The sequence below is a fragment of the Gallus gallus genome, chromosome 6 (genome assembly GCF_016699485.2).
Source record: "Gallus gallus isolate bGalGal1 chromosome 6, bGalGal1.mat.broiler.GRCg7b, whole genome shotgun sequence".
Lineage (NCBI taxonomy): Eukaryota > Metazoa > Chordata > Aves > Galliformes > Phasianidae > Gallus > Gallus gallus.
In genome coordinates, this window is record NC_052537.1 from 1067437 (window position 1) to 1093018 (window position 25582).

A 25582-nucleotide genomic window follows, 5' to 3' on the forward strand; every position below is an offset into this window, starting at 1 on the left:
GCAGAGAAATGTCCATATTCCCAACCAGTTTCCATCCTAACAATCGCTCCCCCCTCACAGCTCCCCTCCTCAGGGCCAACACGAAGCGGCTCCGTGTCGGCTTCACGCAGCTCCGGGAGCTCCGCACGGGGACAGACCGGGATAAGGAAAACGGGAGTTGGGGACTCCACCTGCGGGGCAGGAGCTCAGCACGCGCTGCTGCCGATTTGAGCCAAGCAAGAACCGAAGGCGCCCGCCTGACTCTCTGCCAGGCTTGAACACGTCTCGACCCGCGGGATCAGTCCCTCTCTTTCGGGGCTGCTCGGCTCAGCCAGGAGCTGCTCCCGGAGGCCGGGCGGGTCCCGCTGCTTGTGGTCAGCCGCCGCTTCTCACAGCCCAGCAGTGCCCCACTGCAATGATGGAGGACGGCTCAGTTCCCTCTCCGGAGGACAGACTGGATTCTGATGGGGGACGGACGGGGCCGACGGCGGTGCCCCTGCGCCGCCCTCCCCTGACCGTCCGGCATCCCCGAGGCACGGGGCAGGTGGCGGCGGCGACGTGGGGCGGCGGAGCACCGCTTTCGCCACATGGAACCCCGCAGCTCCACCATCGCGCCGGCGCCATCATGGCGGCTCCGGGTCCGCGGCCGCCCCTCCTGCTCCGCGATCCCATTGGTCGGTCCGCCGAGGGGGGCGGGCACTCCGCGCGGGGGCCTTTCCCTCCGTCGTCGCACCGTCGTTGCGTCATCACTGCGCGCGTCCCGGATGGCCCCAGCCTGGCTGTCCGCGGTGCTGCCTGCCGCCATGCGCCTGCTTCGCTTCCACAGCCCCGGGGCGGCCGGGCCCCGGCTGGGGCTGGAGGAGGAGGGGGAGGAGAAGAAGGATGAGGAGAAGGAGAAGGAGAAGGAGAAGGAGAAGGAGAAGGAGAAGGAGAAAGAAGGAGAGGAGAAGGAGGGCGGGGATGTGGTGGACCTCAGCGAGGCCGAGCCCGCCCTGCCCCGCTCCATGCGGGCCTTCCTGGAGAGCGGCGAGCTGTCGGCTGCCTGCAGGTGGAGGAGCGGGGTCTCTGGGCGGGTGGCTGGGGCCCGGCAATGGCGCTGGGGAACTTGCTGACCATGAGGGGCTCCGTGGGCACCTTGACGTCCTGCTCCAGGCAGCGGTCGCGGTACTTCAGCCCCACGCAGATCACCTTCTCGGGGTCGTCGATGGGCACCAACAGCCGCACTCACGCGGTGCCCTGGGTTTTTCTTCCCTTCCTTGTTTGTGCGTGATGCTTTTGTAGGAGCTTCATAGGTGTTCAGGAAGTGCAAACTCTTCTGAGATATGAGTTGTTTTCAAGAGAGCCCCATTGCATCCATTCCACTTGGGCTGTTTTGTTCCCTCCTGAGGCTGAAAGGGACTTCAGAACCCTACATAGAACTTGCTGCTGCTCCAGCATGGAAAGCAGAGATCATGAAGTGTGACTGCCATTGGGGCAGGGGGGAGAGGAGCTAAGACATTCATCTGCCAGCATGAAGTAGCAGGTCTTGAAAATGGTAGCGGCTGTGGTAGGCCAATTGGCAGGACCGTCAGCAGTGAAAATGAATTACTTCTGTGGGACGGTCCTGATTCAGCTGACAATGCTGCAGGAATCATACAGCCTTCGTGCAGCACATGAGGAGCTTGTTGTTGCAAAGCGAGTGCTTTGCATCACTCTGACGTTCTGCCATGGACTCTTCTTCCTAGTTTTTGATGTATATGGAGGCATTGCTAAGGAGGACATAACAGGCAGCATTAAATCCGAGGTGTCAGGAGACCTGGAAGATGCTTTGCTGGCTGTGGGTGAGTGCTCTGCTTTTAAACCTTGTCTACAAAGTAATGAAATGATGAGAGGTGCTGTGAGTTCCCTTGATTGGCTGTTACATCGTTTCAGACATGGTTTGTCTTTGGTTACGGGCACAAAGCCAGGCTGGGTGGGACCTGGAGCACCCTGGTGTAGAGGGAGGTGTCCCTGGCGATTGCAGGGGGGTTGGAACAAGATGATCTTAGGGGTCCCTTCCAACCCAAACCATTCTATGATTCTATGCTTTAAGGACCCAATTGGGTGAGAAGGTGTTGTGCTTTATAGTACAGCGTGCTTGGCCAAAGGATGCTTTGGCAGCAGAGGTTTGCTGTCAGGAGGCATGGAAGCCTTCCCGCAAATACTGCTGTGCACCAGGCACAGAGACGTCAGCTCCCAGCGTGTCACTGACTGTGGATGCCTGCACTGCACCTGCTGTTTGCTAGCCTGGAGTTGCATCTTGACAGAAGAAACAGCTGCACCGTGAAAGTGCTGCACAGCGATGTGGAAAACCTCCTGCTTTTCTGACCTTAATTCTCTTGTTCTTGTCTCTCCTTACAGTAAAGTGTGTGTGAAACAAGCCTGCGTACTTTGCTGAAAGACTGTATAAATCCATGAAGGTAAACAGATTGTGGAGTAAGATTGCTTGCTTCTTTCTCGCATTTTCATGCTCGAGTCAGCAGCATCATGGCAATCATGAGACGGGAGCTGCAGCCAGTCAGGAAACTGGCTTTTCTAGGAAAGCTCAGGCTTTTCTGCACATCGGGGCAATAGTCATACTCAGGAGCAGGCTGCTAATGGATCGCTCCATTAAGGCAGAAATGCTCTAACTAAGAACAGCTCCTGCACAAGACCGGGCACTGAGACCTTTGTGTCTGTCGGTGATTCTCCAGAAGGTTCTGTGTTAGCTGTACGTGGTTGCTTTGCTTCCTAGGGCCTGGGAACAGATGGCAACACTCTGATCAGAGTGGTGGTGTTCCGCTTCAAGATAGATATACTGGATATCGGAAGAGAGCTCCTGACTATGTATGGGAAGTCTCTCTACTCCTTCATTAAGGTAAACTTGTTGATCTTAGACACAAAAAGTGGGATTTGCTGTGTGCTTTTAAGGGGATGATCCCCCCTTGACACCTGTTGGGTATTTTAGAGTGGCTGAGATTAGGCAGACATTACAAAGACATACTGAAAATGTTCCTGAATCTTCTTAAATTGTCTAGAAGAATACAAGCACTGCAAAAGAATTCTGTGTTTTAAGAAGAATTCTGATTCAGTAGAACTTAAAAATTATTCATATTCCTTTTTTTTTCCTTTCTCAGTAAGTCAGTTTGCTCTGGCCTTCTCTCTTCCTCTCTTCTACTTTCTGTTTTTCTGCACTCTTCTCCCTCTTTTCTCTGCACCATTCCTTCCCTTCTTCCTGCATCTGCCCTTCCCTCTTCTGCTGTTCCCTCTGTTCTCCTCGCTCTCTCTTTCTTTCCCTTGCCATTTTTAGATCAGCTCTCCTTACGTGTATCCTCTCTTCCGTTTTGCCCTCTTTCTTCCCCCCTCTCATTCATCACTCTTCTGTTCTTCCCCGTTACAAGCTCCTCTCTTCCCTTTTTTCTTTGTTCTGCTCGATCTTTTCTCTCCTCTCCTTCTCTGCTCTCCTCTTTATTGTCCCTGCTCCTCTCTCTGTCCCCCACTTTTCCCTTCTTTCTTCTCATTTATTCACCTTTGTATTCCCAGGGAGACTGCTCAGGAGACTACAGGAACGTTCTGCTGAAGCTCTGTGGCAGCGAGGATTGAAGGATTCCTGGGGTATGTCCCGCGTTATGGGAAGGAGGGGATCATAAGGATTTCTCTCAGGTTTTTGTTTGTTTGTTTGTTTGTTTGTTTCTCTCATTAATTGCTATGAGTAGTGATTTTGATTAATTAATTCTCTGGGTGGGTAATGGCAGTTCCGTTTTACCCTAGTAAAAAAAAGCCTTGTTTTACTAGCTTTAACCAAATCTATTTTGGCTTTGTTATTTCCTTGCAAGCTGTCCTTCTCTTCTGCATTTACCAGTAAATCCTGTCAAATGAAGCAAATTTGGATGCAGAATGTAGAAATTTGCAGAGGGAGGAATTAACTTTGTCATTATATGGAGAGAATGCAGCCTGGCTTCAGCTTTTGGAAGATAATGAAACCCCTCCAAAAGAACCCATCTAAAGTACAATCAGTGTTGATGTCATAGTGGTCTTTTCCAACCTAAATGATTCTAGGGTCACCAAATCCAACCCCAGCCCATTCCCACCATGCCCACTAACCATGTCCATCAGTGCCGCACCTCCATGGTCCTTGCAAAGCTCTAACTTGACAACTTGCTCTCTGAGTGTGGAGCACAAACAGCCGTGCTGCACTTTGTGTGTATGTTGCCTGTAGGTCTGGAGTTGGGAAAGCTGCCCCAGTGACTGCAGAAGGGACTTCAGCTGCGCTATCATAGAATCGTAGAATGGCCTGGGTTGAAAAGGACCATAACGATCATCGAGTTTCAACCCCCTGTTATGTGCAGGGTCGCCAACCAGCAGACCAGGCTGCCTAGAGCCACATCCAGCCTGGCCTTGAATGCCTCCAGGGATGGGGCATCCACAACCTCCTTGGGCAACCTGTTCCAGTGTGTCACCACCCTCTGGGTGAAAAACTTCTTCCTGATATCCAACCTAAACCTCGCCTGTCTCAGTTTAAAACCATTCCCCCTTGTCCTATCACTATCCACCCTTGTAAACAGGGGTTATGTAAACATAAACCTCCCCCCTGTTTATATGCTCGCTTCAAGTACTGGAAGGCCACAATGAGATCTCCCCGGAGCCATCTCTTCTCCAAACTAAGTAAGCCTAGTTCCCTCAACTTTTCTTCATAAGAGAGGTGCTCCAGCTCTCTGATCATCTCAGTGGCCCTCCTCTGGACCCGCTCCAAGAGCTCCACATCCTTCCTGTGCTGGGGGCCCCAGGCCTGGTCTCAGTACTTCCAGATGGGGCCTCACAAGAGCTGAGTAGAGGGGCACAATCACCTCCCTCTCCCTGCTGGCCACCCCTTTTTTAATGCAGCCCAGAACACAGTTCCACCGTTACAGTGGGACAGAAACCACTCCCCACACCCTCACCTAGAGGCTTGTGGTCCTGGCGGATGTGGGAAGCCTGACCACCCGTGAAGACTGAGGCAAAGCGCTCATTGAGTACCTCAGCATTTTCTATGTCTGGGGAAGCCAGCTCCCCATTGCCTTTCATCAGAGGGGGAGCACTTTCCTTGGCCTGTCTCTTCCTGCCTATGTACCTGTAGAACCCCTTCTTGTTATCTTTCACATCCCTTGACAAGTTCAGCTCCATCTGCTCCTTGGCTTTCGTAATCCTGTCTCTACACACACGGACAACAGCCCTGTATTCCTCCCAGGATACACAACCCTGCTTCCACCTTCTGTACAGTTCCCCCTTTTCTCTCAGTTTAAGCTGCAGGTCCTTACACAGCCACGACCATCACCTGCCTCCCCTGCTTGACTTCTGCTGGATGATGGAGAGCCATTGTGCTCTCAGAAGGGTGTCCTTCAAGAGCTGCCAGCTCTGTTCTGTACCCATGCCCTTAAGGACCGTTTCCCAGCGGATCCCATCCAGCAGTTCCTTGAGCAGCCGGAAGTTTGCTCTCCTAAAGCACAGGGTCCTAGCTCTGCTTTTTGCCAGGCCCGCATTCTTCACGATCACAAATTCTACCAAGGCCTGGTCACTGCAGCCCAGGCTGCCTCCAGTCTTAACCTCTCTAATGCTCTCCTCTTCATTAATGAGCACCCAGTCCAGTAAGGCTTCACCTCGGGTTGGTCCATCTATTACCCGGACCAGGAAGCTGTCCTCAACAGACTCCAGGAATCTCCCAGATTGTCTGCCACCTGCCATGCCACTATCCCAGCAGATATCTGGGTGGTTGAAATCCCCCATCAGGACAAGAGCCCGCGAGCGCGACACCTCCTGCAGCTGAAGCAAGAAGGCCTTGTCCACAGCCTCCTCCTGATCTGATGGCCTGTAGCAGACCCCAGCCACTAGATGCCCTTTGCTGGACCGATCCTTGATTTTCACCCACAAGCTCTCGACCTGATCGTGGCTGTTCCTCAGACACAGTTCTTCACAATCTATCCACTTCCTAACATAGAGAGCAACTCCGGTCACCCCTCATACCCTGTCTATCCCTTCTGACAAGCCTGTAGTCCTCAATCAGGAGATTCCAATTGTGGGATTCATCCCACCATGTTTCCATGATAGCAATTAGATCATACTTTCCCAATTGCACCACGGCTTCTAGCTCCTCCTGTTTATTTCCCATGCTGTGTGCATTGGTATAGAGGCACTTCAGCTTGGCTATTGGCCTCATTGCCTTATCAGAGGAGCCCTCCCTAAAACCTCCAGGGCAAGACTGGGCTTTTCCCTTACCACCTCCCAAGGTGAAAGCATTCCTGTGGTCTTCTCTGTCACCCAGTACATCCCCTTCCCCCACCATCTCTAGTTTAAAGCCCTGCTAACCAGCCCAGCCAACTTGTTCCCAAGAATATTTGTAGCCCTTCTAGTCAGTCAGCTCCCATTCGCTGTCAGCATTCCCCCTTTCTCAAGGCTGCGTCCCAAGCCTGGTTACAGGTCAGCCTCATAGTCTTGGTCTGTCTGCCTTGACTGGTGGGAGTGTAAATCATCAGGTTTGTGTGTCAAGCCTTTGCTCTCAATTAATTGCTGCCATTGGAACGGCACCTATTAAAGCATGACCTGTCCATAAAGCGTGTCGTCAGCACTGCCTGATGCCTCATCCTAAGCTGCCTTGTTATGGGGTCACATACCAAATGTGCCAGCACCGTCTGCTGGGACTCCTGGATAACACTGCTGTTAGAAACTCTGCTTTTGGTTGGTGCCTTTGTGTGATGTGAAATTCCCTACCAACCTCTGAAATAGAGCTTTCTCCTAAGCCCTACGCTCCTGTCTGCTAAGCTGTGCATTCTTATCACTGCACAGTGTGGTTCTTGTTTGCTTTTGCAGGTGTTTGTAACTGTTGGAGAATAACGCTCTGAAGGCATCACAGACTGCCTGCTTGTCTCTGCAGTGCTCGGGGCTGTTCTGAGCTGCAGGCTCGCTGCAGCCCCGTGGCATAGCCTTGCATCTGGTGACGGACTGAAGCTGGAGAATCCTGGCAGCAGAGGACGCTCCTGCCCCACAGAAGGGCTCACAGCTCCACCGCAGCTCCACCGACCTCAGTGCTGGTGAGGAGGCTGAGATGCCTCCAAGTGATGAATGCAGTCCACCCAACCTTACACCTCGTGTGGTTCACTGTGCGAGGCGACCAGGAAGAAAGGTGGGCACAGGTAATACTGCATCAAAAGCAACTGCAGAGCTCTCAGGCTGGTAGTCCAGGGTGTGGGGGCCCAGGTGGTGCTGTGGGACAGGTGTGAAAGGAGGGCACTGGTGGTGCGTGCCAGTCCTTGGCTGCAGGACTGGTGCTGGTGGCAGGGCCTTGGGTTTGTGTCTGCAGGACCTATTTGCAGATTGGTGTCTGCTTGGAAGGGATGGGACCCACCTCCCTAAGGGAGGTGAGGATATTTTCATCAGTAGGATGGCAGCTTCACAAGGGAGGCTTTAACCTAAGAATGGTGAGGGCTTTTGATCACAGGGATGGGGTGATGTGAGGGAGAGGGACCAGAAAATCAGCACTTGCAGGGTTGCAAGGAAATGCCTGAAGGCACTGCTATGGGGAGATCCCCCAAAGCTCCAGAGGAGGTTGTGGTGGGTAACGGGGGGAGGCTGCTTGGAATTGTGCAGAGGGAGAGCTGGAGAGAGAAATAGATGGAGAGAGGGATCAACAGAGGAGAGAACTGTTGGTTGGATGGATGGATGGATGGATGGATGGACGGACGGACGGACGGACGGATGGATGGATGGATGGATGGATGGAAAAACGGATTGAAGGATCATTGGATGGACGGAACGATTGTTGGATGAAAGGGTGGATGTAAATACAGGTGGGTGGAGAGATCAACAGGAAAATATGATTTCTGCCTCAAAGACCAGTGTGCCCCCAGGCCCCACTCCCTCCATGGGGACCAGTGGGGGTGGCCCTGGGGGTACAGAACCCACGTCCCATTGGCTGGAGCCACTCTCTTGGCTGCTACAGAACCCAGAACCTTTGGAGGAGGCTCAGTTCCATGGCTCTGGCATGGGGAGTGCTGGATCCCTGGATCCTCTGTCCATTTGGGATGGGGTGATGGGGTCTGTGGTGCAGGATGGATCTTGGGTATGGTGGTCTGTTGCCCCCTTTTAGTGGGATGTGGGGTGAGAGAAGTCCTTGCCGTATGGGTCCCCTTCTTACAGGAGGGATTGGGCTCTATGGAGTAGAATGGGTCAGTGAGGTCCGTTGCCCACCTACCAGGTTTACGGGGTCCAGTGGGGCAGGGAGGGGTCCCAAACCCCTCAGTTGGATGCCCTGTTTAAGGTGGGAAGGAAGATAATGAGGTAAAGCGGGGCAGAGGGAGGGCCCCCTCCTTGCCCCTCCCCTTCATTGCTGTGATGTCAGTGGGGTAACAGCAGTTCTCAGGGTAACTGTCCCAACCCCAAACCATCCTAGACTCCTCTCTGATCAGCTGTGAAGATGGTGCCTTGTGGCCTTGTTCCCATCTGGGATGGATCGTTCTACAATGCTGTGTGTCCCATTGGGCCAAAAGTACTTACTGGTTTGGTGCTGAAATCCAACTCCATCCCTCACCAGCTGTATTCCCAAGGAATCCTCCTTCCCCATCCTCCCCAAGCTCCCAACTTCTATCTCCAACTGATGTGCAGAAATCAAACTCTATAACCACAGAGTAGTTATAAAGCAGGTATGTTTAATCAGCGCTGCACACACGCTGGATGCAGAGGGGGTATTCCCACCTAGCCTGCATACCAGAGGGCAAGCAAGGCACATACTTAAAGAACAAGCTGCTTACATATGCATTAGGATAAGGATAGGATAAGGGGGAATATGTGGAGTCATTCATGCATCTACTTACAAGGTGGGTCATCCCATTATGTGCTCCAAATACAAGGTTGAATTTTGGTCCTAAAATAATAGTGCTGTTAGCAGCAGCTTCCTCACCTGCCCCTAAGCAAATGGGCTCCCTCTGACCGCTTTTATGTTTGTGCTGAGCAGGTCAATTTAGTGACGGGACCCCAAAGCATGGTACGTCCATCCCTGCCTTTGGTAGTCATGTGCAGATCCAGCAGTCAGAGAAGTTTGAAGTCTTAGCACAGTTACTAATTACACTGTAAAAGGAGCTCTCTTCCCAGGCCAGAACACCTCCCGCGTCCATTGAGATAAAGCAAATTAGTAACCAGCTCATCTTGTCTCGATGAGTTTAACTTTTGACGGTGCACTTTCCTTGGCAGACCAAGTAGTTCCCCGGCATCTTGGAATAACCTCCTGCAACAATACTTACCTCACATGCCTTATTAGTCCTACGAGGGAATGCCTCCAGCCACCCTAAAAAGCTATCAGGACCAACATACAGCAATATGCCCCCCCGCCCCCCCGCCTTTTCTTGGGAGTTCTGAGAAATCAATTTGCCATTGTTGCCCTGGCAGGTTCCCTTTCCCAGTAGGCCCACTTGTACCCTGTTCCTGGTACTAGGATTGTACTTGGTAGTCTCTGTTCCCGCAGTATGTTTTCTTATCTTCCCTTAGAACCAATTTCCATACAATACTAACGGGCACAACAATGTGTCCATCTGGGCGTGAACCCATCTGTCAGCTTGCTCTCTTCCCTTCTAAACCACTAATTAGATTCCTATCCTCCGTAGGATATTTTACAGGTTCTGACTCAGGTTCCGAGATTTTAAGTTTACCGTCTGGAATTAAAGCCTTCTTCAACTGCCTGTTCTGCCACCTGATCCGCCATCTTATCTCCAGTTTCCCGTACAGTGCTACCTTTCTGATGTCCTTTACAGAGTATAATAGCCATGCTCTTTGGTAGGCGTACATCATACTGAATGTTTTCGTTGTGTGTGAGCAATCCTTGCTCTTTCCAGATGGCACTATGAGCGTGTTCCACCCCAAAAGCATGTTTAGCATCTGACCATGTATTTAAGGCTCTTGTCAAGGCAGTTATTGCAGCCTTCTGAGCCAAGTCCCCACAGGCAATGGTTGTTCGATTACCTGGTCAGTAGCAGTTACTGCATATCCTGCCTTACGGTCGCCTTGTCTCACAATACTGCTTCTGTCGGATGAACCCAGGAATCCTCAGCACTGTCCAATGGTTCCTCCTGTAGGTCTGGCCGACTGGCACAGTCAGTCTCCAAGCAGTCGCACGCTGCCGGTTTGGAGGTAGCTCTGTGTTGGTGTTAGAAGCATGGAATGGCCTGGGTTGAGAAGGACCTCAAAGATCGTCCAGTTCCAACCCCCTGCTATGTGCAGGGTCACCAACCGACGGACCAGGCTGCCCAGAGCCTTGTCTTGAAGAAGATTGTTTTTAGGAGAACAAAAACTTTGGATCACCTTTCAAATACAGAGAAAAAAATAACGCTGTATTATTTTTTTGTTTTATTTTCCTGTTGTTATGATCAGGTAAAGAGACAGACATATCACATCTCAGAAATGGCTTTACTTCAGGGCCTTAAATGGTCCCTCTGTGATCATTATTTTCTTATTGAATCGCTGTCAGACACAGCTGGTGGATTTTTGGACATGCAGTTTGGAGTTCCTGGCTAAAATGAACCACATGAATACGGATTACGGATATTCTTATCTCAGCACGCTTTTGAGATGGAGCATTCAAATTACAAGACCTTCAGTCTGCTGTTTTAATCTGACCCAGAAGGAAAACTTCACTACAGTTCGTTTCCTTGATTCCCGTGCAATTTTATTTTGGAACTGAAGCTCAATCGGATTTAAACAACTTTTTTGAAAGTCTGTAATGAAAGTTGCATTTTTGCTTACACGTAGCCGCTTTGACCCACGGTGAATGGAAGTCATAAAGCAGGGTATAAAGGGAGTTTCTAAATTGCCTGTTGTTGAGGCCATTGAAGGCAACAGGAGAGTCCAGAATGTGACCTTTGAGAGCAAATTTGCCTCTGCTTCTTACTGAATTTTGTGTTGCGTTTTTCTGTATATATATTTTTTTGACTCAGAAATACAAATTATAATGAAGGTGAGGCACTTCACAATACATTTGGCTTCAGCATTGCTGAATATACATTTGTATATGTATATATATATGTATATATATATATGTATGTATATATGTATATATGCATTGTACAGCAAAACATTTCAGAATCTGCAGAACGTTGATAATAACTGCAGTGGAACCGGAATAGTGAAAACAGATTTCTGCTTTGAATGCTTTCAAATTTAATAATTAATGCATTTTATTTTTACTTGTATAGGATTATCATGAACTCTAGATAGGTAGTTACATTTGAAAATGCTAAGTGAGATAGCAAAACTGAATCAGAAACACAGGAAACAGATTCTGCACTCATTTGCTTGCATTTCTGTCCTGCTGGCATGCTCTTTGTACTTTCTACCATTTCAGAATCACAGGAGCTAAAATAGTCTGAAAAAGAAGAGTCCAAATCCTTGCCTTTGGAAGGCCCAGCTCGTTACCCAACTCCTGAGCAAAGAAAAAGAATAAAGGCTTCAGTCACCACACATACTCACACTGGGAGGTGGGAGTGGGAGGGAGGTGGGAGGTGAAAGGAGGGATGGAGAAGAGGACGGATGGACAACGTGGAAGTAGAGAGGGATGGATAGGGGGAGGGATGGAGAACGAGGAAGGAGGGAGGGACACGCACCGGGCCACGTGCTTGGCTCACAAAGGTGACACCATCCTCCTTGTCGCAGACTTCAGCCTCAGCGTGACTGTCAGCCCTGTGGACACGCTGGCTGTCACTGTGCCCACCGTCTGCCACAACATCACCTGCAGCCTCTGTGGAACTTCAATGGCCGTCTCCACACCGACCGCCTCATCCAGAGCAGCACTGCCACGGGTCACCGCCTCAGTCCCGGTCCCAGGTGTCCCCTGTGCCGGCAATCCCCCAGCAGTGAGTGAGTGGGCAGTGGACACAACCTGGGCTTCTCGCCGGGCCCTGCACGGGTGGTGGCAGTGTTCCAGGGGCACCGCCTCCGGCCCCACCCATCCCTCTCCAAAAACGAGCTGATGCTGTTCTCCTGGTTTGAGCGGCTGTGTACGGACTGTGCGACTGCCCGAGGGGAACCTTCCAACCTACTGCCTGAACTGAACTGAACTGAACTTCGGTGTCACGAGCACGGCTGCAGATATGCAGTAACCGGACTGAAACTGCAACTATCGAAAGATGCAGAACAAACCGTACAGTGCACAGAAATCACACTGCAGTGATGAAGGAACTCGGCAACAGGGCCGCTGTTGTGTTTTGGTAACAGTGAGGAGGCACCAGCAACGAGCTGTGGATTGGCTGCCCCCCCTGCGCTGCACTGTGCATTCACGCGCTGGCCACGCGTAGAGTGCGTGATCCGGCTCAGGGCATACAGACATGTCAGGAGGGCAGCAGGGTGAGGTAACTCAGGCAGAGGACACCGCTGCCTCCATGGGGATGCCCGCAAGGCCCTGAGCCAACCAGTCCCTCCCCTTACAGCCAATCCGAGCTGTGCTGGCTGATGGTCCTTTTGGGACCTCTTGGCGGATCGGTAGCTGTGCACTGCAGTGCTTAAACGCTCGCTTTGGCCGACTGTGTGTGTGAGCGTGTGTTCTGTGCAGTGCCTCATCCCCGCGTCCCAACACCCCGACGCAGCGGTGCTCCGTGCCGTCCTGCAGGCTGCTGTGCAGCGCGCAGTGCTGCAGAGCTGTACTTCCCGGCCCTGTGCTCTCCAGCAGTCTCGTGTGAGTTCTGCCTCCCCCAGAAAACTCTTCTGGGGCAGTGCTGGTGCACCCCTGTGCACGCACACGCGTGTGAAAAAGCAAGCACTGACATGCACACACCCCTGTACGTGCACACGCACGTGTATCCACACACCTGCACACACCCACAGGCAAACACGTGCACACATGTGCAAGAACACCTTTGCTGACATCCATGAGCACACATACATCTACATGCATGTACACACGTGTGCAAAATGACACATCCATGTTCAAGCACAGCGATCTGTACGCACACATTTCAAGCCTACCTTTGCACACACATGCACATCCTTTGCACTCCTGTGTGCAAACAGCCACATGCGTGCATGAACACGTGCGGTTCAACCCTATGGCGTATTTGTGGTCAAGCTGTGCGACCCTGCCCTTGCACAAACCCATGTGCAGACATTGCAACCGCATCCCTCTGCACATAGCTGTGCACGCCCATATTTGCACACACATATGAACGCACACCCACATGGGCCACCTTTGCACGCTCACTCGCAAACAGCACCTTGCATGCCTCCATTTGCATGCAGACGTGCAAGCACAGCCTTGCACACGCATATGAATGCGCATGTGTGCAGAACCATACACACAAGTGCAAAGATGTACTCCCACACGTGCCTGTGCAGTCACACACATGCAAGCACATCCTTGCACACCCGTGTGCACACACCATCCGTACGCATGCAAAGGTATGCAAAACCATGCAGCCATGTGCAAAGACCCCGATGCTCCTAACCATGATTATGCAGACATACATGTAAATGCAGACACGTGTGCAACGCAACCCTTTTGCACACTCACATGCAAATACCATCCTGGAAACATCTAGCTGTGTGTGCACGTGTGCAGCCCCACCTCTTTGCACACCCCTGAGCACGCACACATGCAAGTCCCTCCTTGCACACAAACACGTGCATGCACACACTTGTGTAACCCCATCCATTTGCATAGCACTGTGCACACGTACATGTATGCAACCTTCTGTCTACCTCCATGCACAGACACCCATGTGCACCAGCCAGACCCCTTTGCGCACCCTCGTTTGCTTTCACAAGCATATGCAACCCCATTCCTTTGCACATGCATGGGCAAATATCTTGAAGAAGACATCCGATTACACATGCACGTGTGCAACCCCACACTTTTGAGCTCCCCTGGGCAAACACACACATGTGCCACCTTGTTCACACACTTCCCACATGCTCATACGCACCTGCGCACTCCCACCCCTTTGCACAACCGTGCACACACACGTCTAAATCGACCCTTGCACACACCCACGTGCACGCACACATCTGCAAGCCCATCCTTGCCCAAAACCACTTCTATGCACACACTTGTGCATCCCCACCCCTTTGCACACCCCTGCGTACAGGCACGTGTGCAACCCTTCCTTGCACTCACGACTTGCATGCACAAACCTGTACCACCCCGCCCTTGCGCACTCACCCACATGTGCAACCCCAACACTTTGCACAGCCCTGTGAATGCACGCACCTGTGCAACCCCACCAGTTTGTTAACCCTTGCACACACACGTGTGCAACTCCATCCTTACACTCTCCATGTGCTTACTCACAGCTGTGTAACCCCTCCCCTTGTGCACCCACGTGTACACAAAACATGTGCAACCCCACCCTTGCGCACACCCACAAACACACACACACGTGCCTGCCAGCCTTGGCTGGCGGGCCGGTTGGCATCGCAGCACCTGCCTGCCTTGGCTGGCTGTCTGTCTGTCTGTCCCAGGGTACGTTTGGATCCGACAGTCAGGATGCCTCAGGAGCAGAGGCAAGAAAACCACGCACCCAGAGCAGAACACAGAGGTAGGAATTTTATTCAACAGCCTCACACGGATACACAAACAAACACCTATTGTAGACAACCCCGTGAGAGACAGCAAACTGCCCAAAGGAAAGAAAGGACCACAGCAGCAGTGGATGCGATGGGCAATGCCAGCACAACGGCCCCTGCTGCAAAGGGCACGTTTCCTCTCTCCTGCTTTGATTCTCCCCAGGGTCTGCAGCGTTTGTTCCACTGAACGCCGTCCCCTCTCGTCCACTGTGTCATACAAAGCCAAAGTGGAACACCTGCAAGCAAAACAAATCTTTGCACAAACAAGATGAACAACCAGGTCAGCTCTCTCCACAAAACAAGCTCTCCATGGCTACAGCTAAAATATCAATTCCCCTAAAACTGGCAAAATTCTCTCTTCCATCCCAGGATCACTAATCAGTCAGAGGCATGCACACACTCCTACACAGTAAAATTTCATATTTGCGTTGATGAAATTCGTTGCAATCCATTCTGTATACTTACTAGCATTATTTAGCTCATTTCTTACTTCATTTCACAATTTTTTTGTTATTTTTAAAAAACCCTTCCCAGTCCCTAACCTCCTCCGCCCTTTGCCTTCCTCCACAGAGATGCTTGCTTCTGGCCAGCACTCCTGCCCGGTGCCTAGCCCACGCACCTCATCTCTTGGGGAGATAGCAAGGTGGCCTGTAGCTACCCACACCTCCTCCCGGGCATGGCTTCTCAGCTTTGCTTCAAGCCCAGAACCCAAAGGAGCTCCTCTTACCTTTTGGCCCACGTTCTTCTCCTCCCGCGCAGCTCCTGTGGCAAGCAGGGGCACAGCTCTGGACAGATTCCTCCATTCCTGCAAGGTTGCTTTTTGTCATTCTTTGCCTTCTTTTGCTTTGCTCTCTTTTGCTGTGCTATGCCTAGCTTTCCTACTTGCTTGCTCTGTACTTACATGCATTGCTTTTTACTTGTGATTCTCTTTTTTCCTTTGTTTCATTATTTTCCCTTCAACCCTCCCCCTTCCCTCACCCTACCTCCAATTTTTCCTTCCCACCCTCTCCCCCCCCCCGTCCACCCACGCCCCCACTTACTCCCCCCCCTCTCCACCCCTCCTCCCTCCCCCCTCTTGCCCCCCTCACCCCCCTCTAGCCCCACCGCTTTCCCCACTGCTCCTCCCCCTCTCCCCCCACTCCTTCACTTCCCCTCCCCTCCCCTCTCTTTTCTCCCTTCCACTACCATTCCCCCTTGCTTTAAGGGAAACTTACCTTTCCTGCTCTTCACTGACTTCTTGATTCTCGTGGCTTTGGCTGCTATTTTGCCTTGCTTTGCTCTGCTGTGCTATGCACTGCTTTCTCTGTATTTCTTGCCATCCACTCCTTCCTTCGAGTTATTCTTTACTTTTTGACTTGGCTTTTTTCTTCTTTTCTCTTTACCTTTCTTCTCTTGTCATTATTCGTTTTTCCTTTTGTTTTTTCTTTTTTCATCTACTATTTTTTTCTTTTCTTTTTTTCTTTCTTCTTTTTTTCATATTTTTCTGTCTTCTTTTTTATTTCTATTTTCTTTTTTTCTTTTCTCTTTTCTTTATCTTTTTTCTTTTTTTTTCTTTTCTCTTTTTTCTCTTTTTTCATTTTTTTTCTCTTTTTACTCTTTTTTGTTCATTTTTTTCTTTTTTTCTTTTCATTTTTTCTCTTTTTCTTATTTTTCTTTTCTTTTTTTCTCTTTTTTTCATATTTTTTGTTCTTATTTTTTCTTTTCTTTTTCATCATAGGTTTGCCTTCAGCCCTCCCCTCAGCCCTTCCCTCCGCTCTGCTCTTCACCCATCCCCTCCCCATCCCCATCCCTTCTTTCTCCCTTACCCCCCCCCTTTCCCCTTGCCTTTGCCTCCCATTACCTTGCCTGCCCTTCACTTACCTTCTCCTCACTTCCTGCTTCTTGATGCTCTGGGCTTTTGCTGCTACTCTCGCCAAACCTCAACACTTGCCTACTCTGCTTGCTGCTCTGCCAAGTTGCTCTCTACTCTGCTCGCAGCTTCACGCCTACTGCCTGCCCTTCTCTATCCCCTTCTCGTGCCCTTCAGGCTTTTCCTCCCCTTGCTGAGCAAGGCCATGCCCGGTAGCTACCCTTGAACCTCCTCCGCCCTTTGCCTTCCTCCAGAGATGCTTGCTTCTGGCCAGCACTCCTGCCCGGTGCCTAGCCCACGCACCTCATCTCTTGGGGAGATAGCAAGGTGGCCTGTAGCTACCCACACCTCCTCCCGGGCATGGCTTCTCAGCTTTGCTTCAAGCCCAGAACCCAAAGGAGCTCCTCTTACCTTTTGGCCCACGTTCTTCTCCTCCCGCGCAGCTCCTGTGGCAAGCAGGGGCACAGCTCTGGACAGATTCCTCCATTCCTGCAAGGTTGCTTTTGTCATTCTTTGCCTTCTTTTGCTTTGCTCTCTTTTGCTGTGCTATGCCTAGCTTTCCTACTTGCTTGCTCTGTATTTACATGCATTGCTTTTTACTTGTTATTCTCTTTTTTCCTCTGTTTCATTATTTTCCCTTCAACCCTCCCCCTTCCCTCACCCTACCTCCAATTTTTCCTTCCCACCCTCTCCCCCCCCCGTCCACCCACGCCCCCACTTACTCCCCCCCCTCTCCACCCCTCCTCCCTCCCCCCTCTTGCCCCCCTCACCCCCCTCTAGCCCCACCGCTTTCCCCACTGCTCCTCCCCCTCTCCCCCCACTCCTTCACTTCCCCTCCCCTCCCCTCTCTTTTCTCCCTTCCACTACCATTCCCCCTTGCTTTAAGGGAAACTTACCTTTCCTGCTCTTCACTGACTTCTTGATTCTCGTGGCTTTGGCTGCTATTTTGCCTTGCTTTGCTCTGCTGTGCTATGCACTGCTTTCTCTGTATTTCTTGCCATCCACTCCTTCCTTCGAGTTATTCTTTACTTTTTGACTTGGCTTTTTCTTCTTTTCTCTTTACCTTTCTTCTCTTGTCATTATTCGTTTTTCCTTTTGTTTTTTCTTTTTCACCTACTGTTTTTTTCTTTTCTTTTTTTCTTTCTTCTTTTTTTCATATTTTTCTGTCTTCTTTTTTATTTCTATTTTCTTTTTTTCTTTTCTCTTTTCTTTATCTTTTTTCTTTTTTATCTTTTCTCTTTTTTCTCTTTTTTGTTCATGTTCTTTTTTTCTTTTCTCTTTTTTCTCTTTTTTCATTTTTTTTCTTTTTACTCTTTTTTGTTCATTTTTTTCTTTTTTTCTTTTCATTTTTTCTCTTTTTCTTATTTTTCTTTTCTTTTTTTCTCTTTTTTTCATATTTTTTGTTCTTATTTTTTCTTTTCTTTTTTCATCATAGGTTTGCCTTCAGCCCTCCCCTCAGCCCTTCCCTCCGCTCTGCTCTTCACCCATCCCCTCCCCATCCCCATCCCCATCCCTTTCTCCCTTACCCCCCCCCTTTCCCCTTGCCTTTGCCTCCCATTACCTTGCCTGCCCTTCACTTACCTTCTCCTCACTTCCTGCTTCTTGATGCTCTGGGCTTTTGCTGCTACTCACGCCAAACCTCAACACTTGCCTACTCTGCTTGCTGCTCTGCCAAGTTGCTCTCTACTCTGCTCGCAGCTTCACGCCTACTGCCTGCCCTTCTCTATCCCCTTCTCGTGCCCTTCAGGCTTTTCCTCCCCTTGCTGAGCAAGGCCATGCCCGGTAGCTACCCTTGAACCTCCTCCGCCCTTTGCCTTCCTCCAGAGATGCTTGCTTCTGGCCAGCACTCCTGCCCGGTGCCTAGCCCACGCACCTCATCTCTTGGGGAGATAGCAAGGTGGCCTGTAGCTACCCACACCTCCTCCCGGGCATGGCTTCTCAGCTTTGCTTCAAGCCCAGAACCCAAAGGAGCTCCTCTTACCTTTTGGCCCACGTTCTTCTCCTCCCGCGCAGCTCCTGTGGCAAGCAGGGGCACAGCTCTGGCCAGATTCCTCCATTCCTGCAAGGTTGCTTTTTGTCATTCTTTGCCTTCTTTTGCTTTGCTCTCTTTTGCTGTGCTATGCCTAGCTTTCCTACTTGCTTGCTCTGTATTTACATGCATTGCTTTTTACTTGTTATTCTCTTTTTTCCTCTGTTTCATTATTTTCCCTTCAACCCTCCCCCTTCCCTCACCCTACCTCCAATTTTTCCTTCCCACCCTCTCCCCCCCCCGTCCACCCACGCCCCCACTTACTCCCCCCCCTCTCCACCCCTCCTCCCTCCCCCCTCTTGCCCCCCTCACCCCCCTCTAGCCCCACCGCTTTCCCCACTGCTCCTCCCCCTCTCCCCCCACTCCTTCACTTCCCCTCCCCTCCCCTCTCTTTTCTCCCTTCCACTACCATTCCCCCTTGCTTTAAGGGAAACTTACCTTTCCTGCTCTTCACTGACTTCTTGATTCTCGTGGCTTTGGCTGCTATTTTGCCTTGCTTTGCTCTGCTGTGCTATGCACTGCTTTCTCTGTATTTCTTGCCATCCACTCCTTCCTTCGAGTTATTCTTTACTTTTTGACTTGGCTTTTTTCTTCTTTTCTCTTTACCTTTCTTCTCTTGTCATTATTCGTTTTTCCTTTTGTTTTTTCTTTTTTCACCTACTGTTTTTTTCTTTTCTTTTTTTCTTTCTTCTTTTTTCATATTTTTCTGTCTTCTTTTTATTTCTATTTTCTTTTTTTCTTTTCTCTTTTCTTTATCTTTTTTCTTTTTTTATCTTTTCTCTTTTTTCTCTTTTTTGTTCATGTTCTTTTTTTCTTTTCTCTTTTTTCTCTTTTTTCATTTTTTTTCTCTTTTTACTCTTTTTTGTTCATTTTTTTCTTTTTTTCTTTTCATTTTTTCTCTTTTTCTTATTTTTCTTTTCTTTTTTTCTCTTTTTTCATATTTTTTGTTCTTATTTTTTCTTTTCTTTTTTCATCATAGGTTTGCCTTCAGCCCTCCCCTCAGCCCTTCCCTCCGCTCTGCTCTTCACCCATCCCCTCCCCATCCCCATCCCTTCTTTCTCCCTTACCCCCCCCTTTCCCCTTGCCTTTGCCTCCCATTACCTTGCCTGCCCTTCACTTACCTTCTCCTCACTTCCTGCTTCTTGATGCTCTGGGCTTTTGCTGCTACTCACGCCAAACCTCAACACTTGCCTACTCTGCTTGCTGCTCTGCCAAGTTGCTCTCTACTCTGCTCGCAGCTTCACGCCTACTGCCTGCCCTTCTCTATCCCCTTCTCGTGCCCTTCAGGCTTTTCCTCCCCTTGCTGAGCAAGGCCATGCCCGGTAGCTACCCTTGAACCTCCTCCGCCCTTTGCCTTCCTCCACAGAGATGCTTGCTTCTGGCCAGCACTCCTGCCCGGTGCCTAGCCCACGCACCTCATCTCTTGGGGAGATAGCAAGGTGGCCTGTAGCTACCCACACCTCCTCCCGGGCATGGCTTCTCAGCTTTGCTTCAAGCCCAGAACCCAAAGGAGCTCCTCTTACCTTTTGGCCCACGTTCTTCTCCTCCCGCGCAGCTCCTGTGGCAAGCAGGGGCACAGCTCTGGCCAGATTCCTCCATTCCTGCAAGGTTGCTTTTTGTCATTCTTTGCCTTCTTTTGCTTTGCTCTCTTTTGCTGTGCTATGCCTAGCTTTCCTACTTGCTTGCTCTGTATTTACATGCATTGCTTTTTACTTGTTATTCTCTTTTTTCCTCTGTTTCATTATTTTCCCTTCAACCCTCCCCCTTCCCTCACCCTACCTCCAATTTTTCCTTCCCACCCTCTCCCCCCCCCGTCCACCCACGCCCCCACTTACTCCCCCCCCTCTCCACCCCTCCTCCCTCCCCCCTCTTGCCCCCCTCACCCCCCTCTAGCCCCACCGCTTTCCCCACTGCTCCTCCCCCTCTCCCCCCACTCCTTCACTTCCCCTCCCCTCCCCTCTCTTTTCTCCCTTCCACTACCATTCCCCCTTGCTTTAAGGGAAACTTACCTTTCCTGCTCTTCACTGACTTCTTGATTCTCGTGGCTTTGGCTGCTATTTTGCCTTGCTTTGCTCTGCTGTGCTATGCACTGCTTTCTCTGTATTTCTTGCCATCCACTCCTTCCTTCGAGTTATTCTTTACTTTTTGACTTGGCTTTTTTCTTCTTTTCTCTTTACCTTTCTTCTCTTGTCATTATTCGTTTTTCCTTTTGTTTTTTCTTTTTTCACCTACTGTTTTTTTCTTTTCTTTTTTTCTTTCTTCTTTTTTTCATATTTTTCTGTCTTCTTTTTTATTTCTATTTCTTTTTTTCTTTTCTCTTTTCTTTATCTTTTTTCTTTTTTATCTTTTCTCTTTTTTCTCTTTTTTGTTCATGTTCTTTTTTTCTTTTCTCTTTTTTTTCTTTTTTTCATTTTTTTCTCTTTTTACTCTTTTTTGTTCATTTTTTTCTTTTTTTCTTTTCATTTTTTCTCTTTTTCTTATTTTTCTTTTCTTTTTTTCTCTTTTTTCATATTTTTTGTTCTTATTTTTTCTTTTCTTTTTTCATCATAGGTTTGCCTTCAGCCCTCCCCTCAGCCCTTCCCTCCGCTCTGCTCTTCACCCATCCCTCCCCATCCCCATCCCTTCTTTCTCCCTTACCCCCCCCTTTCCCCTTGCCTTTGCCTCCCATTACCTTGCCTGCCCTTCACTTACCTTCTCCTCACTTCCTGCTTCTTGATGCTCTGGGCTTTTGCTGCTACTCACGCCAAACCTCAACACTTGCCTACTCTGCTTGCTGCTCTGCCAAGTTGCTCTCTACTCTGCTCGCAGCTTCACGCCTACTGCCTGCCCTTCTCTATCCCCTTCTCGTGCCCTTCAGGCTTTTCCTCCCCTTGCTGAGCAAGGCCATGCCCGGTAGCTACCCTTGAACCTCCTCCGCCCTTTGCCTTCCTCCAGAGATGCTTGCTTCTGGCCAGCACTCCTGCCCGGTGCCTAGCCCACGCACCTCATCTCTTGGGGAGATAGCAAGGTGGCCTGTAGCTACCCACACCTCCTCCCGGGCATGGCTTCTCAGCTTTGCTTCAAGCCCAGAACCCAAAGGAGCTCCTCTTACCTTTTGGCCCACGTTCTTCTCCTCCCGCGCAGCTCCTGTGGCAAGCAGGGGCACAGCTCTGGACAGATTCCTCCATTCCTGCAAGGTTGCTTTTTGTCATTCTTTGCCTTCTTTTGCTTTGCTCTCTTTTGCTGTGCTATGCCTAGCTTTCCTACTTGCTTGCTCTGTATTTACATGCATTGCTTTTTACTTGTTATTCTCTTTTTTCCTTTGTTTCATTATTTTCCCTTCAACCCTCCCCCTTCCCTCACCCTACCTCCAATTTTTCCTTCCCACCCTCTCCCCCCCCCGTCCACCCACGCCCCCACTTACTCCCCCCCCTCTCCACCCCTCCTCCCTCCCCCCTCTTGCCCCCCTCACCCCCCTCTAGCCCCACCGCTTTCCCCACTGCTCCTCCCCCTCTCCCCCCACTCCTTCACTTCCCCTCCCCTCCCCTCTCTTTTCTCCCTTCCACTACCATTCCCCCTTGCTTTAAGGGAAACTTACCTTTCCTGCTCTTCACTGACTTCTTGATTCTCGTGGCTTTGGCTGCTATTTTGCCTTGCTTTGCTCTGCTGTGCTATGCACTGCTTTCTCTGTATTTCTTGCCATCCACTCCTTCCTTCGAGTTATTCTTTACTTTTTGACTTGGCTTTTTTCTTCTTTTCTCTTTACCTTTCTTCTCTTGTCATTATTCGTTTTTCCTTTTGTTTTTTCTTTTTTCATCTACTGTTTTTTTCTTTTCTTTTTTCTTTCTTCTTTTTTCATATTTTTCTGTCTTCTTTTTTATTTCTATTTTCTTTTTTTCTTTTCTCTTTTCTTTATCTTTTTTCTTTTTTTATCTTTTCTCTTTTTTCTCTTTTTTGTTCATGTTCTTTTTTTCTTTTCTCTTTTTTCTCTTTTTTCATTTTTTTCTCTTTTTACTCTTTTTTGTTCATTTTTTTCTTTTTTCTTTTCATTTTTTCTCTTTTTCTTATTTTTCTTTTCTTTTTTCTCTTTTTTTCATATTTTTTGTTCTTATTTTTTCTTTTCTTTTTTCATCATAGGTTTGCCTTCAGCCCTCCCCTCAGCCCTTCCCTCCGCTCTGCTCTTCACCCATCCCCTCCCCATCCCCATCCCTTCTTTCTCCCTTACCCCCCCCTTTCCCCTTGCCTTTGCCTCCCATTACCTTGCCTGCCCTTCACTTACCTTCTCCTCACTTCCTGCTTCTTGATGCTCTGGGCTTTTGCTGCTACTCACGCCAAACCTCAACACTTGCCTACTCTGCTTGCTGCTCTGCCAAGTTGCTCTCTACTCTGCTCGCAGCTTCACGCCTACTGCCTGCCCTTCTCTATCCCCTTCTCGTGCCCTTCAGGCTTTTCCTCCCCTTGCTGAGCAAGGCCATGCCCGGTAGCTACCCTTGAACCTCCTCCGCCCTTTGCCTTCCTCCACAGAGATGCTTGCTTCTGGCCAGCACTCCTGCCCGGTGCCTAGCCCACGCACCTCATCTCTTGGGGAGATAGCAAGGTGGCCTGTAGCTACCCACACCTCCTCCCGGGCATGGCTTCTCAGCTTTGCTTCAAGCCCAGAACCCAAAGGAGCTCCTCTTACCTTTTGGCCCACGTTCTTCTCCTCCCGCGCAGCTCCTGTGGCAAGCAGGGGCACAGCTCTGGCCAGATTCCTCCATTCCTGCAAGGTTGCTTTTTGTCATTCTTTGCCTTCTTTTGCTTTGCTCTCTTTTGCTGTGCTATGCCTAGCTTTCCTACTTGCTTGCTCTGTATTTACATGCATTGCTTTTTACTTGTTATTCTCTTTTTTCCTTTGTTTCATTATTTTCCCTTCAACCCTCCCCCTTCCCTCACCCTACCTCCAATTTTTCCTTCCCACCCTCTCCCCCCCCCCGTCCACCCACGCCCCCACTTACTCCCCCCCCTCTCCACCCCTCCTCCCTCCCCCCTCTTGCCCCCCTCACCCCCCTCTAGCCCCACCGCTTTCCCCACTGCTCCTCCCCCTCTCCCCCCACTCCTTCACTTCCCCTCCCCTCCCCTCTCTTTTCTCCCTTCCACTACCATTCCCCCTTGCTTTAAGGGAAACTTACCTTTCCTGCTCTTCACTGACTTCTTGATTCTCGTGGCTTTGGCTGCTATTTTGCCTTGCTTTGCTCTGCTGTGCTATGCACTGCTTTCTCTGTATTTCTTGCCATCCACTCCTTCCTTCGAGTTATTCTTTACTTTTTGACTTGGCTTTTTTCTTCTTTTCTCTTTACCTTTCTTCTCTTGTCATTATTCGTTTTTCCTTTTGTTTTTTCTTTTTTCATCTACTGTTTTTTTCTTTTCTTTTTTTCTTTCTTCTTTTTTTCATATTTTTCTGTCTTCTTTTTTATTTCTATTTTCTTTTTTTCTTTTCTCTTTTCTTTATCTTTTTTCTTTTTTTATCTTTTCTCTTTTTTCTCTTTTTTGTTCATGTTCTTTTTTTCTTTTCTCTTTTTTCTCTTTTTTCATTTTTTTCTCTTTTTACTCTTTTTTGTTCATTTTTTTCTTTTTTTCTTTTCATTTTTTCTCTTTTTCTTATTTTTCTTTTCTTTTTTTCTCTTTTTTTCATATTTTTTGTTCTTATTTTTTCTTTTCTTTTTTCATCATAGGTTTGCCTTCAGCCCTCCCCTCAGCCCTTCCCTCCGCTCTGCTCTTCACCCATCCCCTCCCCATCCCCATCCCTTCTTTCTCCCTTACCCCCCCCTTTCCCCTTGCCTTTGCCTCCCATTACCTTGCCTGCCCTTCACTTACCTTCTCCTCACTTCCTGCTTCTTGATGCTCTGGGCTTTTGCTGCTACTCACGCCAAACCTCAACACTTGCCTACTCTGCTTGCTGCTCTGCCAAGTTGCTCTCTACTCTGCTCGCAGCTTCACGCCTACTGCCTGCCCTTCTCTATCCCCTTCTCGTGCCCTTCAGGCTTTTCCTCCCCTTGCTGAGCAAGGCCATGCCCGGTAGCTACCCTTGAACCTCCTCCGCCCTTTGCCTTCCTCCACAGAGATGCTTGCTTCTGGCCAGCACTCCTGCCCGGTGCCTAGCCCACGCACCTCATCTCTTGGGGAGATAGCAAGGTGGCCTGTAGCTACCCACACCTCCTCCCGGGCATGGCTTCTCAGCTTTGCTTCAAGCCCAGAACCCAAAGGAGCTCCTCTTACCTTTTGGCCCACGTTCTTCTCCTCCCGCGCAGCTCCTGTGGCAAGCAGGGGCACAGCTCTGGCCAGATTCCTCCATTCCTGCAAGGTTGCTTTTTGTCATTCTTTGCCTTCTTTTGCTTTGCTCTCTTTTGCTGTGCTATGCCTAGCTTTCCTACTTGCTTGCTCTGTATTTACATGCATTGCTTTTTACTTGTTATTCTCTTTTTTCCTCTGTTTCATTATTTTCCCTTCAACCCTCCCCCTTCCCTCACCCTACCTCCAATTTTTCCTTCCCACCCTCTCCCCCCCCCGTCCACCCACGCCCCCACTTACTCCCCCCCCTCTCCACCCCTCCTCCCTCCCCCCTCTTGCCCCCCTCACCCCCCTCTAGCCCCACCGCTTTCCCCACTGCTCCTCCCCCTCTCCCCCCACTCCTTCACTTCCCCTCCCCTCCCCTCTCTTTTCTCCCTTCCACTACCATTCCCCCTTGCTTTAAGGGAAACTTACCTTTCCTGCTCTTCACTGACTTCTTGATTCTCGTGGCTTTGGCTGCTATTTTGCCTTGCTTTGCTCTGCTGTGCTATGCACTGCTTTCTCTGTATTTCTTGCCATCCACTCCTTCCTTCGAGTTATTCTTTACTTTTTGACTTGGCTTTTTTCTTCTTTTCTCTTTACCTTTCTTCTCTTGTCATTATTCGTTTTTCCTTTTGTTTTTTCTTTTTTCATCTACTGTTTTTTTCTTTTCTTTTTTTCTTTCTTCTTTTTTCATATTTTTCTGTCTTCTTTTTATTTCTATTTTCTTTTTTTCTTTTCTCTTTTCTTTATCTTTTTTCTTTTTTATCTTTTCTCTTTTTTCTCTTTTTGTTCATGTTCTTTTTTTCTTTTCTCTTTTTTCTCTTTTTTCATTTTTTTCTCTTTTTACTCTTTTTTGTTCATTTTTTTCT

At 49.5% G+C, this 25582-nt stretch overlaps 1 protein-coding gene, 1 long non-coding RNA gene and 1 pseudogene across 7 annotated transcripts in view; 1 reads left to right on the forward strand and 2 right to left on the reverse strand.

Moving 5' to 3' along the window:
- Positions 1-25582, reverse strand: part of LOC777017 — a 515269-nt gene that overhangs the window by 353538 nt on the left and 136149 nt on the right. The gene's annotated exons all lie outside the window — the stretch shown is intronic.
- LOC107049652 lies at positions 969-10992 on the forward strand (annotated as a pseudogene).
- Positions 11622-15106, reverse strand: LOC124418393. Its single transcript, XM_046943207.1, has one exon. It carries the CDS (start codon positions 13403-13405, stop codon positions 12347-12349), a length of 1059 nt encoding a protein of 352 aa, XP_046799163.1. The 5' UTR covers positions 13406-15106; the 3' UTR covers positions 11622-12346.

Bases quoted from the DNA above. Each gene is read 5' to 3' on its own strand.
- LOC124418393 (XM_046943207.1), bottom strand. From the start codon at position 13,405: ATGGCTGCATGGTTTTGCATACCTTTGCATGCGTACGGATGGTGTGTG.